Below are 16,029 nucleotides of genomic sequence, written 5' to 3' on the forward strand. Positions count from 1 at the left end.
GATTCCAGTATATGTTGTTGTTGTGGTCTTCAGTGCAGAGACTGGTTTGACGCAGCTCTCCATGCTACTCTATGCATTGCAAGCTTCTTCATCTCCCAGTGCCTATTGCAACCCACATCCTTCTGAATCTGCTGAGTGTATTCATCTCTTGGTCTCCCTCTACGATTTTTACTCTCCACGCTGCCCTCCAGTACTAAATTGGTGATCCCTTGATGCCTCAGAATATGTCCTACCAACCGATCCCCTCTTCTACTCAAGTTGTGCCACAAATTTCTCCACGAGCGCGGTGGCACACTGGACTCGCATTCGGGAGGACGACGGTTCAATCCCGCGTCCGGCCATCCTGATTTAGGTTTTCCGTGATTTCCCTACATCGCTCCAGGCAAATGCCGGGATGGTTCCTCTGAAAGGGCACGGCCGACTCCCTTCCCCGTCCTTCCCTGATCCGACGAGACCGATGACCTCGCAGTTTGGTCTCCTCCCACAAACAACCCAACCCAACAAATTTCTCTTCTCCCCATTTCTATTCAATACCTCCTCATCAGTTACATGATCGACCCATCTAATCTTCAGCATTTTCTATAGCACCACGTTACGAAAGCTTCTATTCTCTTCTTCTTAAAACTATTTATCGTCCACGTTTCACTTCCATACATGGCTACACTCCATACAAATACTTTCAGAAACGACTTCCTGACACTTGAATCTATACTCGATGTTCACAAATTTCTTTTCTTCAGAAACGCTTTCCTTGCAATTGCCAGTCTCCATTTTATATCCTCTCTACTTCGACCATCATCAGTTATTTCGCTCCCCAAATAGCAAAACTCATTTACTTCTTTAAGCGTCTAATTTCCTAATCTAATGCCTTCAGCATCACCCGATTTAATTCTTTTACATTCCATTATACTCGTTTTGCTTTTGTTGATGTTCATCTTATATCCTCCTTTCAAGATACTGTCCATGCCGTTGAGCTGCTCTTCCAGGTCTTTGCTGTATCTGACAGAATTACAATGTCATCGGCGAACCTCAAAGTTTCTATTTCTACTCCATGGATTTTAATTCCTACATAGAATTTCCGTTACTGTTTGCTCAATATACATATTAAATAACATCGGAGATAGGCTACAACCCTGTCTCTCTCCCTTCCCAACCACTGCTTCCCTTTCATGATCCTCGACTCTTATAACTGCCATCTGGTTTCTGTACAAATTGTAAATAGCCTTTCGCTCCCTGTATTTTACCCCTGCGATTTTCCGAATTTGAAAGAGAGTATTCCAGTCAACATTGTCAAAAGCTTTCTCTAAGTCTACAAATGCTAGAAACGTACGTTTGCCTTTCCTTAATCTATGTTTTAAGATAAGTCGTAGGGTCAGTATTGCCTCACGGTTTGCAATATTTCTACGGATTGCGAACTGACCTTACCCGAGGTCGGTTTCCACCTGTTTTTCCATTTGTGTGAAAAGAATTCGTGTTAATGACTGCAGTATATTAGAAAGGTAAAAGAACGGACCTGCAAAATTAGAGACGAATACCCTAAATCTGTTTGCTGCAGAATCCTTGAACACATTATCAGTTCGAATATAATAAACTTTCTTCAGACCAAGGAACTTATGTGCACGAATCAGTGTTGTGGTTGGCAGAAGAGCCAACACCGTTTTACTAAAGGAGGCCGAAATGCACGCGTTTTAGCTCACGCAGGCTGGCGTGAGTTCTGGTACATGACAAGGAAATTAGAATTTAGAAAAACGGACGTAGCTGGTGGAATGCTTAACTTTAATCCATTAATGATGAACGTCGCTCTTGACGGTACATGTTTTACAGCATCAATAGTAACAGGTAATGGCGCCTTGCTAGGTCGTAGCAAATGACGTAGCTGAAGGCAATGCTAACTATCGTCTCGGCAAATGAGAGCGTGATTTGTCAGTGAACCATCGCTAGCAAAGTCGGTTGTACAACTGGGGCGAGTGCTAGGGAGTCTCTCTAGACTAGACCTGCCGTGTGGCGGCGCTCGGTCTGCAATCACTGATAGTGGCGACACGCGGGTCCGACGTATACTAACGGACCGCGGCCGATTTAAAGGCTACCACCGAGCAAGTGTGGTGTCTGGCGGTGACACCACAGTCAGCATGGTTTTAGAAAGCATCTCTCGTTCGAAACTCAGCTTGCCCTTTTCTCATGTGATATACTTCACAACTATGGGTGAAGGTCAACTCGCAGATTCCATATTTCTAGATTCCCTGAAATCATTCCTCATTGCAGGCTGTTAACCAGGGTACGAGCACATGGAATAAGTTCACAGGTATGGGAGTAGCTAGAAGACTTCTTAAGTAATAGAACCCAGTATGATTCAAATGGCTCTAAACACTATGGGACTTAACATCTGAGGTCATCAGTCCCCTAGAACTTAGAACTATTGAAACCTAATTAACCCAAGGACATCACACACATCCATGCCCAAGGCAGGATTCGAACCTGCGACCGTAGCAGCAGCGTGGTTCCGGACTATAGCGCCTAGAACCGCTCGACCACAGTGGCCGGCTGAACCCAGTATGATGTCGTCGCACACGAGTGTTCATAGTAGACAGTGGAGTGCCCCAGGGTTGTGTGATAGGACCGTTGTTGTTCTCAGTATGTGGGTGATTTGGCGGAGATCGTGGGCAGTAGTCTGGGGTTGTTTGCCGATGATGCCGTTATGTACTGTAAGGTGGAGAAGTTGAGTGACTGTAGGAAGGTACAACACGACTTAGGCAAAATATCCAATTTGTGTGGTGAAAGGCAGCTAATCCTAAACTTGGAAAAATGAAATCCACTGAACATTTTAGGACATAATGGAGAGGTCATTTCGTGCACAAAATCCTGCACCGTCAATACTTTCGTAATTGTGGCCGACTATAGAGGCAGCAAGGCACAGTATTTCCTCAAAGGACTTCAGAGGACTTGTTGAGTTCATGCCATGCCGAGTTGCTCCTGTACGAGGTGCGGCTACAAAAAACGGACTGATGCTGGAAAAAACATTTATTTACAATTATTTACAATTTCATGTTATCTCCTTCAATGTACTCTCCTCCTCGGTCTCTACACCGCTCCATACGAATTTTCCACTGTTCATAGCAATGCTGCAGATCATTTTCGGTAAGTCCATACATTACTTCCGTCGCTTTTTCTTTTACTGCTTCAACAGTCTCAAATCTAGTTCCTTTCAAAGCTGACTTGACTTTAGGGAAAAGGAAAAAGTCACAGGGGGCCAAATCAGGTGAGTAGGGTGGATGATCTAAGATGGGAATGTTGTGTTTTGCCAAAAACGTCTTCACTGACAACGCACTGTGAGCTGGGGCGTTGTCTTGGTGAAGGATCCATGACTTTTTTCTCCACAAATCGTTCCCTTTTCTCCGTACTCGCTCACGTAGGGTAGCCAGGACGCTAATGTAGTAATGCTGATTCACTGTTTGTCCCTCTGGTACCCAATCAATGTGCCCAATCCCTTTGATGTCAAAAAAAACAATCATCATTGCCTTGAATTTCGATTTTGACATTCGTGCTTTTTTTTGTCGTGGAGAACCAGGAGTTTTCCAATGCATCGATTGGCGTTTAGTTTCGGGATAGTAAGTAAAAAACCACGATTCATCGCAAGTAATAACATTTTGTAAGAAGGTGGGATCACTTTCAATGTTTTCCAGGATGTCAGAACAAATCATTCTTCGGCGTTCCTTCTGTTCAGTTGTGAGACACTTTGGAACCATTTCTGAACACACTTTGTTCATGTTGAAACTTTCATGAAGAATCTGCCTAACACTTTCCTTGTCAACTCCTGTTAACTCAGACACTGCTCTGATTGTTAAACGGCGATCTTGTCGAACAAGTTTACCGATTTTTTCAATGTTTGCATCAGTTTTTGCTGACAATTGTCTGCCAGTGCGAGTGTCATCACTGGTGTCTTCGCGGCCATCTTTAAATCGTTTAAACCACTCAAACACTTGTGTTCGCGATAAACAATCATCGCCGTACACTTGTTGTAACATTACAGACGTTTCACTTGCAGATTTTCCTAGTTTGAAACAAAATTTGATGTTAACACGCTGTTCTTTCTGTACACTCAACATTTTCCGACGCACAGACCAAACGTCAACTACTTAAAACAGACGCCACGGGCAGACTGAGTGCAGGAGGCAGATGAAACTCGAGCAGTAGGCGGAGCGAGAGTCACGTGACAGGCCACGTGACTTTCAGCCTTATTGCATTCGTTTTATTGTTTCACCAGTACTAGTCCGGTTTTTTTCTAGCCACACCTCGTACGCCGGAGCAAAAGAAGGTCCGACACGGTATTACGAGGCACCTCAGGGTATAGTCAACGCTAAGGCGCTAATGTAGAGCTAAATGTTGAGTTTTGGTGACTGTTAAGAGTGTAAGCAGTGCATGCAATACCGGTTCGCGAATTCGTTGATGATTTTCTCTGATGATTAGCGGTGGACTGGATGCGGCGTAGGCTGTCGGAGGCAGCTGCGTGCTGGTGAGCACGGTCGTGGTCGTGGTGATGGTCCCAGGTGGCTGCGTGGTGATGGGTTGGAAGGCGGGTCTGAGAAAGATGGGGTACCCGTGGTGCATCTGGACCCCCACCGGCTGTGGGGGTGGCGGTGGGGGCGGCTTCTCCCTACAGCAGCAGCAGCAGCACCAGCAGCCAGATCCACCCATCTCTCACCTGAAAATGCCACGATGGCAGAAACGTTTCACACTGCGTGCAAAGGTACATGGCACAAGAATTGCACACTGAGCAACATAGACATTTCCTAAGTTATCGATTTAAGAGTTATTTACTGTTCCCCATTTTCCAAGAGTGGCCAATTAGTCACTCTGCAGCGATTGTTTTACGTAATTTTGTAATCTTAACTGTAAAATGGCGGAATAGTATGCTATTTGAGGTTCCAGTTAATCTATGGACAAGTAACAGGTCCAGTAGCAAGAATAGCCTAAAACATAATACACTACTGGCCATTAAAATTGCTACACCACGAAGATGTTGTGTTACAGACGCGAAAATTAACCGACAGGAAGAATATGCTGTGATATGCAAATGATTACCTTTTCAGAGCATTCACACAAGGCTGGCGCCGATGGCAACACCTACAACGTGCTGACTTGAGGAAACTTTCCAACCGATTTCTCATACACAAACAACGGTTACCGGTGTTGCCTGGTGAAACGTTGGTGTGATGCCTCGTGTAAGGAGGAGAAATGCGTACCATCACGTTTCCGAGTTTGATAAAGGTCGGATTGTAGCCTATCGCGATTGCGGTTTAGCGTATCGCGACATTGCTGCTCGCGTTGAGATCCAATGACTGCTAGCATAATATGGAATCGGTGGGTTCAGGAGGGTAATACGGAAAGCCGTGCTGGATCCCAACGGCCTCGTATCACTAGCAGTCAAGATGACAAGCATCTTATCCGCATTGCCATAACGGATCGTGCAGCCACGTCCCGATCCCTGAGTCAACAGATGGGGCCGTTTGCAAGACAACAACCATCTGCACGAATAGTTCGACGACGTTTGCAGCAGCATGGACTATCAGCTCGGAGAGCAAGGCTACGGTTACCCTTGACGCTACAACACAAACAGGAGCGCCTGCGATGGTGTACTCAACGACGAACTTGGGTGCACGAATGGCAAAACGTCATTATTTCGGATGAATCCAGGTTCTGTTTACAGCATTATGATGGTGGCATCCGTGTTTGGCGACATCGCGTTGAGTGCACATTGGAAGCGTGTATTCGTCAGCGCCATACTCGCGTGTCACCCGGCGTGATGGTATGGGGTGCCATTGGTTACACGTCTCGGTTACCTCTTGTTGGTATTGACGGCACTTTGAAGAGTGGACGTTAAATTTCAGATGTGTTACGACCAGTGGCTAGACCCTTCATTCGATCCCTGCGAAACCCTACATTTCAGCAGGATAATGCACGACCGCATGTTGCAGGTCCTGTACGGGCCTTTCTGGATATAGGAAATGTTCTACTGCAGTCCTGGCCAGTACATTCTCGAGATGTCTCACCAGCTGAAAACGCCTGGTCTATGGTGGCCGAGCAACTGGCTCGTCACAATACTCCAGTCACTACTCTGTATGAACTTTGGTATTGTGTTGAAGCTGCATGGGCAGCTGTACCTGTACACGCCATCCAAGCTCTGTTTGACTGAATGCCCAGGCATATCAAGGCCGTTATTACGGCGAGAGGTGGTTGTTCTGAGTACTAATTTCTCAGGATCTATGCACCCAAATTGCGTGAAAATGTAATCACATGTCAGTTGTAGTATAATATTTTTGTCCAATGAATACCCGTTTATCATCTGCATTTCTTCTTGGTGTAGCAATTTTAATGGCCAGTAGTGTAATTAACTGCTGGAAAGAAAAAATAGTACACCGATCTAGAGGTGTTCAGTTGAGATTTATTGTTGGAACAGTGCATACGGAGGACGTGAAATGATTATATCTACAGCTCTATGGTGTAGTGGTTCTATGGTATCAGGTATCGATTCGTGTTGAAACATCCAATCAGTATGTGGTGTAGCCTTCACAGGCGGCGTTGACTTTGGCATTCAGTCCGTCGTACAGATGGCGAATACTGATCTGGGATCCGTCATGCCGCGTTTGCTCAACCTGTTCACGTAGTTCTGTACGAGCTGTTGGTTGACGAGTCGCACGGTTAACTTCCCGTCCCAACATATAGCACACACGCTCGATTGGAGACAAGTCCAGAGATCGTGCTGACCAGGGAACATGCTGCACGTCTTCTAGAGTACATTCAGTTTCAGAGGCAGTGTGTGGGCGAGCATTTTCATCTTACAACAACACATAAGCTCCCTGTTACAAGGACAGCAAAAGAATGGGCCTGACAACATTCTGCACGTACTGAGAGCTGGTTAGCATCCCCTCCTGAAACACCAAAAGTGAACGAGGGTTGTAGCTCATCGCACCCAAGACTATAAGACTTGGAATTGAAGTACTGTGCCTTGCATCTACATCTACATCTACATCTACATCCATACTCCGCAAGCCACCTGAGGGTGTGGGGCGGAGGGTACTTTGTGTACCTCTATCGGTTCTCCCTTCTATTCCAGTCTCGTATTGTTCGTGGAAAGAAAGATTGTCGGTATACCTCTGTGTGGGGTCTAATCTCTCTGATTTTATCCTCATGGTATCCTCACGAGATGTACGTAGGAGGGAGCAATATACTGCTTGACTCCTCGGTGAAGGTATGTTCTCGAAACTTCAACAAAAGCCCGTACCGAGCTACTGAGCGTCTCTCCTGCAGAGTCTTCCACTGGAGTTGATCTATCATCTCCGTAACGCTTTCGCGATTACTAAATGATTCTGTAACGAAGCGCGCTGCTCTCCGTTGGATCTTCCCTATCTATCAACCCTATCTGGTACGGATCCCACACCGGTGAGCAGTATTCAAGCAGTGGGCGAACAAGTGTACTGTAACCTAATTCCTTTGTTTTCAGATTGCATTTCCTTAGGATTCTTCCAATGAATCTCAGTCTGGTATCTGCTTTACCGACGATTAAGTTTATATGGTCATTCCATTTTAAATCACTTCTAATGCCTACTCCCAGATAATTTATGGAATTAACTGCTTCCAGTTGCTGACCTGCTATATTGTACCTAAATGATAAGGGCTGTTTCTTTCTATGTATTCGCAGCAGATTACACTTGTCTACATTGAGATTCAATTGCCATTCCCTGCAACATGTGTCAATTCTCTGCAGATCCTCCTGCATTTCAAGTTTCCATTGTTACAACCTCTCGATGTACCACAGCATCATGCGCAAAAAGCCTCAGTGTACTTCCGATGACATCCACAAGGTCATTTATGTATATTGTGGATAGCAACGGTCCTACGACACTCCCCTGCGGCACACCTGAAATCACTCTTACTTCGGAAGACTTCTCTCCATTGAGAATGACATGCTGCGTTCTGTTATCTAGGAACCCTACAATCCAATCACACTGTAGTGTCGGCAGACTTGCCAACACTACGCACACTAATTGAAAGAGGCGGCCAAGATGCACGCGCTAACTCACGAAGGATGGAGTGAGGTCTGAAACAGGAGACTTAATGAATGCTATAAAGAAAAGTACGTAGCTTCTGGACTACTTAACTTTTAATCCGTCCTTGTGTACATCGTTCTTGATTATACATCTGGAGATTGTGGCGATACAAATGAGACTCGTATGATACATGCACTGATACAATTGGCGCCTTGCTAAGTCGTAGCCATTAACTTAGCTGAAGGCTATTCTAACTGTCTCTCGGCAAATGAGAGCAAAGGCTTCGTCAGTATAGTCGCTAGCAACGTCGCCGTACAACTGGGGCGAGTTCTCGTACGTCTCTCGAGACCTGCCGTGTGGTGGCGCTCGGTCTGCGATCACACAGTGGCGACACGCGGGTCCGACATGTACTAATGGACCGCGGCCGATTTAAGCTACCACCTAGCAAATGTGGTGTCTGGCAGTGACACCACACACACAATTGGTCTGATAGTCCATATGCTCTTACTTTGTTCATTAAACGACTGTGGGGAACTGTATCGAACGCCTTGCGGAAGTCAAGAGACACAACGTCTACCTGGGCTCGACTGGAGACAAGTCCATAGATCGTGCTGACCAGGGAACATGCTGCACATCTTGTAGAGTACATTCAGTTTCACAGGCAGTGTGTGGGCGAGCATTTTCATCTTGCAACAACACATAAGCTCCCTGTTTCAAGGACAGCAAAAGAATGGGCCTGACAACATTCTGCAAGTACTGAGAGCTGGTTAGCATCCCCTCCTGAAACACCAAAAGTGAATGAGAGTTGTAGCTCATCGCACCCAAGATTACAGGGCTTGGGATCGGAGTACTGTGTCTTGCATGATTGGGCTCTGCCAGACGACGCTCACGAGGTCAAGATCATACATGCAAACGACCATGACATCCATGCATCAAGAATCTGCTTTCATTGCTGAATACCAAGGCGCGCCATTCCAAATGCTTCTCTGACAGCACCAGTCATGCCACGCACGTCGATGTTACGGTGGGTCATGGGCTAGAGCTGTGCGTGCCAGTAGTCCCATTGCTCATAACCAGTTCACAACAGTTCAGCCCAGACACATCTGGGCTCACAAGCTCACTTGTTGTGGTAGCTGTACGACCTGCCGCTGGTGGCCTTATAATACAACGATCCTAGTGGGCTGCTGTGCTGTGTACGATGTCCAGAAAATCGACTATGGGAATGAGAATGATCATGTGACCATTGGTACCAGCACCGTTGCCCAACTGACGCAGCATGTCCAACTTGTGTGGCAGTTCTCCGAAAGGACCTTCCAGTCACTTTTAAGGCGACAATTTGATCCCTTTCAAACTTGCGCATTTGGCTGCAGGAAGCACGAGTGTGTCTCTGTGGCATCGTTGCCTCCTTGCTTCGCACATTTTCGCCACACTGAACCATCTACCGGGTGATCAAAAAGTCAGTATAAATTTGAAAACTGAATATATCAAGGAATAATGTAGATAGAGAGGTACAAATTGACACGCATTCTTGGAATGACATGTGGTTTTATTAGAACCAAAAAAATACAAAAGTTCAAAAAATGTCCTACAGATGGCGCTTCATCTGATCAGAATAGCAATAATTAGCGTAACAAAGTAAGACAAAGCAAAGATGATGTTCTTTACAGGAAATGTTCAATATGTCCACCATCATTCCTCAACAATAGCTGTAGTCGAGGAATAATGTTGTGAACAGCACTGTAAAGCGTGTCCGTAGTTACGGTGAGGCATCGGCGTCGGATGTTGTCTTCCAGCATCCCTAGAGATGTCGGTCGATCACGATACACTTGAGACTTCAGGTAACCCCAAAGCCAATAATGGCACGGACTGAGGTCTGGGGACCCAGAAGGCCAAGCATGACGAAAGTGGCGGCTGAGCACACGATCATCACCAAACGACGCGCGAAAGAGATCTCTTACGCTTCTAGCAATATGGGGTGGAGCGCCATCCTGCATAAACATCGTACGTTCCAGCAGGTGTTGATCAGCCAGGCTGGGGATAGTGCGATTCTGTAACATATCGGCGTACCTCTCACCCGTCGCGGTAGCAGTCACTGACGTTTTGCTATCCAGCGCCATCTGTCGGACATTTTGTGAACTTTTTTTTTTTTTTTGTTCTAGTAAAACCCCATGTCATTCGAAGCATGTGGGTCAATTTTTACCTCTCTATCTACATCATTGCGTTGTTTATTACGTTTTCAAATTTATACTCACTTTTTGATCACCCTGTATATCTACATCTACGTGAATACTCGGCAAGTCACATTTAAGTGCCTCGCAGACGGTTCATCGAACCGCATTCACAGTTCTCTTATTCCACTCTCGTTTAACACGAAGAAAGAACAAACACCTATATATTTCTGTACGAGTGGCTCCAGACTGAAGCGCCTAGAACCGCTCGGCTACAGCGGCCGGCCCCGCCACAACAACGGCTTTGTTTTAATAATAACCAACCGAAATCCTGTATTGACACAAGCTCTCCCTTATTTCACAATGATACAAAACGTGCTGCCCTTCTTTGAACTTTTTCGATGTACTCCATCAGTCGTATCTGGTAAGGCGCAGCAGTATTCTAAAAGAGGACGGACAAGCTTAGTGTAGTCAGTCTCCATAGTAGATCAGTTACATTTTCTATGTGTCCTGCAACGTATTCCTTGGTTAGCCTTCTGCACACCATTTTCTATGTGTTCCTGCCAATTTAAGTTGTTCTTAATTGTAATTCCTAGATATTTAGTTGAATTTACGGCCTTTAGAGTTGACTGATTTATCGTCTAACCGACGTTTAACAGATTCCTTTTAGAACTCATCTGGATGACCTCACATCTTTCGTTATTTAGGGTTAATTGCCAATTTCCACACAATTCATGTATTTCTTCTAAATAGTTTTGCTATTTGTTTCGATATTCTGATGACTTTATTAGTCGATAAATGACAGCGTCATCGGCAAACAAACTAAGATGGCTGCTCAGATTGTGTCCCAAGTCGTTTATACAGATAAGGAACAGCAAAGGGCCTGTAATACTACTTTGGGGAACGCGAGAAGTCACTTCTGTTTTGCTCGATGACTTACCGCCAGTTACTTCGAGCTGTGACCTTTCTCACAGGAAATCACAAATCCAGTCACATAACGGAGACGAAATTCTATAAACACGTAATTTCACTACCAGCCTTATGGAAATCCAGAAATACCTAATCAGTCTGAAATCCCTTGTCAATAGCTCTCAACACTTCGTGTGAGTAAAGAGCTAGTTGTATTTCACAGAAACGATGTTTTCTAAACCCATGTGTCAATAGACCGTTTTCTTAGAGGTTCGAACATAATTTACGTTCCAAAATCGTGCTGCATATCGACGTTAATCAAATGAGCCGTAATTTAGTGGATTACTCCTACTGCCTTTCTAGGGTATTGGTGTGCAACTTTCCAGTCTTTTGGTACGGGTCATTCGTCGAGCGAACTGTTGTATATGATTGTTACGTATGGAGCTATTGCATAAGTATACTCCGAAAGGAACGTATTTGGTATACCGTCTGGACCAGAATACTTGCTATTATTGATTTAAGTTGCTTCTCTACTCCGAGAATATATACTTCTACATAAGTCATTTTGGCAGGTGATCTTGATTCGAATCCTGGAATATTTACTTCGTCTTCTTTTGTGAAGGCACTTCGGAAGGCTGTGTTCAGTAACTCTGCTTTTCCCAGCACTTTCGATAGTATCTCCATTGCTATCGCCCAGAGAAGGCATTGATTGTGTGTTGCCGCTAGCATACTTTACGTACGGCCAGAATCTCTGTTCTCCCCGATAGCTGAGTGATCAGCGTGACGGATTGCCGTCTTACAGGCCTGGGTTCGATTCCCACATGGGTCGGTGATTTTCTCCGCTCAGGCACTGGGTGTTGCGTTGTCTTCATCATCATTTCATCCCCATACGGCGCTTAGGACGCCCAATGTGGCGTCGAATGTAAGAGGACCTGCACCAAGGCGACCTGACCTGCCCCGCAAGGGGCCTCCCGGCCAATGACGCCAAACGCTCATTTCTATTTTTTACAGAATATCTTTAGATTTTCTGCCAGGTTTCAAGACAAAGTTTCGCTATCGAAACTGTTACAAGCATCTCGCCTTCTGGCTGTGAGCATTCTCTATTAAAAACATATGTGGCACTCTGGTAACTATGCCACTATGCTAATAGTTTGTAGAGGACGTTGAAACCATTATCATTACATCTACTGTCACCCAGGTGGTATATGCCGTCATTGGATTAAAATCGACGTCGAAACTTCCTGGCAGATTAAAACTGTGTGCCGGACCGAGACTCGAACTCGGGACCTTTGCCTTTCGCGGGCAAGTGCTCTACCGACTGAGCTACCCAAGCACGACTCACGCCCCGTCCTCACAGCTTCACTTCTGCCAGTACCTCGTCTCCTACCTTCCAAACTTTACAGAAACTCTCCTACGAACCTTACAGAACTAGCACTCCTGAAAGAAAGGATACTGCGGAGACATGGCTTAGCCACAGAGCACGTGCCCGCGAAAGGAAAAGGTCCCGAGATCGAGTCTCGGTCCGGCACACAGTTTTAATCTGCCAGGAAGTTTCATATCAGCGCACACTCCGCTGCAGAGTGAAAATCTCATTCTGGAAAATCGACGTTGCCTTTCCAGGTGTCCTTTTTTCCTAGCAGTGTACTGATAAGAAACAACCACAGCTGTGTTGACACTCATTTATTACGCCACAGCTTACAACAGAAGAAGAGGCCTCGGTGGAAACGACGTTCCTAGAGGATAACTCCTCTGTGGAAAGGTTTGGAGAGATGCAACGCAGCCTGAACGCAAGCAACATGTACCCTGAAGTGAGCTTTATTCCTACGAAAGCCACACACAAGTGTTCGTCACTTGGCACTTCTATCGCAAGCTATTCAAAGCAGCATATGAAGGGATAAAGAATGTCCACCGAACCGGAACAGAGGCGGACATATTACGCTGAGGACGAGCGGAGGCTTAGATTGACCACAAGAAGAAGAAGAAGAAACACGTTTCTGTAACTCAATATGCAGAACAGCGGGAACTGTCATCAAAATGGTTCAAATGGCTCTGAGCACTATGGGACTCAACTTCTGAGGTCATTAGTCCCCTAGAACGTAGAACTAGTTAAACCTAACTAACCTAAGGACATCACAAACATCCATGCCCGAGGCAGGATTCGAACCTGCGACCGTAGCCGTCTTGCGGTTCCAGACTGCAGCGCCTTTAACCGCACGGCCACTTCGGCCGGCCAAAACTGTTATCAGACCGTACGAAATTGAACATCTGCGTGACAATCCCTGACAACACATGGGACGGAGCAGGAAAAGGATGGAAGGCATTTCAACTTATCTAGATGAACAACCGATTACAATGAAGAATAGAAAACAACAGTGAAGAAGACGCCATTAGAACAGATAAACGATAATGATGTTAAACAGGTCTTCAATCCTAATTCCGGGTCCAGAGAAGGACGAAGACACAAGTAAGAACACAGCAAGAAGCACCAAGAACAGAAGACACAATGCAGAAGATTTGGAAGAAAGAAGAGCCTGGACAAGAAGCGATCAAGAAACCTCTTCAAATCCCTGCCCATGAAGACCACTTTCCATTCAACCAACGAGAATCTAATTTAACTGTTCTAATAGCTTCGGGGAAGATCAGTTTGGATTCCGTAGAAATGTTGCAACACGTGAGGCAATACTGACCTTAGGACTTATTTTAGATTAAGGAAAGGCAAACCTACGTTTCTAGCATTTGTAGACTTACAGAAAGCTTTTGACAATGTTGACTGGAATAATCTCTTTCAAATTCTAAAGGTGGCAGGGGTAAAATACAGGGAGCGAAAGGCTATTTACCATTTGTACGGAAACCAGATGGCAGTTATAAGAGTCGAGGGGCATGAAAGGGAAGCAGTGGTTGGGAAGGGAGTGAGACAGGGTTGTAGCCTCTCCCCGATGTTATTCAATCTGTATATTGAGCAAGCAGTAAAGGAAACAAAAGAAAAATTTGGAGTTTTGCTAGTTAGGGAGTAAAATAACTGACGATGGTCGAAGTAGAGAGGATATAAAATGTAGACTGGCAACGGCAAGGAAAGCGTTTCTGAAGAAGAGAAATTTGTTAACATCGAGTATAGATTTAACTGTCAGGAAGTCGTTTCTGAAAGTATTTGTATGGAGTGTAGCCATGTATGGAAGTGAAACATGGACGATAACCAGTTTGGACAAGAAGAGAATAGAAGCTTTCGAAATGTGGTGCTACAGAAGAATGCTGAAGATAAGGTGGGTAGATGACGTAACTAATGAGGAGGTATTGAATAGGATTGGGGAGAAGAGAAGTTTGTGGCACAACTTGACTAGAAGAAGGGATCGCTTGATAGCACATGTTGTGAGGCATCAAGGAATCTCCAATTTAGTATTGGAGGATACCGTGGACGGTAAAAATCGTAGAGGGAGACCAAGAGATGAATACACTAAGCAGATTTCAGAAGGATGTAGGTTGCAGTAGGTACTGGGAGATGAAGGAGCTTGCACAGGATAGATTAGCATGGAGAGCTGCATCAAACCAGTCTCAGGACTGAAGACCACAACAACAACAACAATAACATAAATATTCGATGTTCTATATGGCAGATTGCGACACCTTCAGATGGCATACAAAAAATAAAAAAAACTGAAAATAACAACTCGTATGGAAATATACCGACGAAATGACTAACGGTGAACCGGCATAAGAATTCGATGAATATTGAGGCATAAAAGTTGAGGCTCTCGAAAATAGATCTCCAATTCAACAGCGCCACAGGCATATGCATAATGGTACAAAGGCTACCGCTTATTCTCGACACACTCAGGCCTTCAAACCTTTCCCTCTGCCGACCGCCATTCCGTACTCAACGGGAACACGGCAGTGCACGGGTCGACCGTCATGCCGCACTCAACGGAAAACGGAAACGCGGCTAACTGAGGTCTCATAACAAAGTCAATGGAGACATACTGAGGCGCACAGCCGACCGTCATTCCACGTTCGGCGAAAACACGTCGAAACACTTGAAGAGAAAAGTGAACCATGTGAAAGACAGGAGAAAGAACTGTCGTTAACAGACTACTATCTAGACAACAACGACAAAAAAAGAAAAAAGTAACATTTTTATAAAAGGGGAAGATAACATTAAACGAAGGTTTCCTCAACGTAAATACATATCCATCATCATGTAACATACATTATCTAAACAACGTAGATTAGTCTCAACATAAAAGCGAGAATTTTGAAACAAGTGCACAAATAGATACTCAAATTATTTCAATTGCAAATATTTTTATTGTACTCAACCGTACTTTAAGGAAAAGTTTTTTTTTATTACACTACTGACCATTAAAATTGCTACACCACGAAGATGACGTGCTACAGACGCGAAAAGTAACCGACAGGAAGAAGATGCTGTGATATGCAAATCATTAGCTTTTCAGAGCATTCACAAAAGGTTGGCGCCGGTGGCGGCACCTACAACGTGTTGACATGAGGAAAGTTACCAACCGATTTCTCATACACAAACAGCAGTTCACCGGCGTTCCGTGGTGAAACGTTGTTGTGATACCTCGTTTAAGGAGGAGAAATGCGTACCATCACGTTTCCGACTTTGATAAAGGTCGGATTGTAGCCTATCGCGATTGCGATTTATCGTATCGCGACATTACTACTCGCGTTGGTTGATGACTGTTAGCGGAATATGGAATCGGTGGGTTCAGGAGGGTAATACGGAACCCCGTGCTGGATCCCAACGGCCTGATATCACTAGCAGTCGAGATGACAGGCATCTTATCCGCACGGCTGTAACGGATCGTACAGCCACGCCTCGATCCCTGACTCAGCAGATGGGGACGTTTGCAAGACAACAACCATCTGCACGAACAGTTGACGACGTTTGC

The 16,029-nt window shown here is 45.1% G+C and overlaps 1 protein-coding gene across 1 annotated transcript in view; it reads right to left on the bottom strand.

Moving 5' to 3' along the window:
* Positions 1 to 16,029, bottom strand: part of LOC126215203 (uncharacterized) — a 171,675-nt gene that overhangs the window by 67,022 nt on the left and 88,624 nt on the right. Inside the window, exon 2 of the mRNA XM_049941867.1 lies at positions 4,426 to 4,699. Within this exon, the coding sequence (XP_049797824.1) occupies positions 4,426 to 4,692 (267 nt within the window). The 5' untranslated portion in view covers positions 4,693 to 4,699. The remainder of the gene's footprint in view (positions 1 to 4,425; positions 4,700 to 16,029) is intronic.

This window comes from Schistocerca nitens, chromosome 12 (assembly GCF_023898315.1).
Source record: "Schistocerca nitens isolate TAMUIC-IGC-003100 chromosome 12, iqSchNite1.1, whole genome shotgun sequence".
NCBI classification, from domain to species: Eukaryota; Metazoa; Arthropoda; class Insecta; order Orthoptera; family Acrididae; genus Schistocerca; species Schistocerca nitens.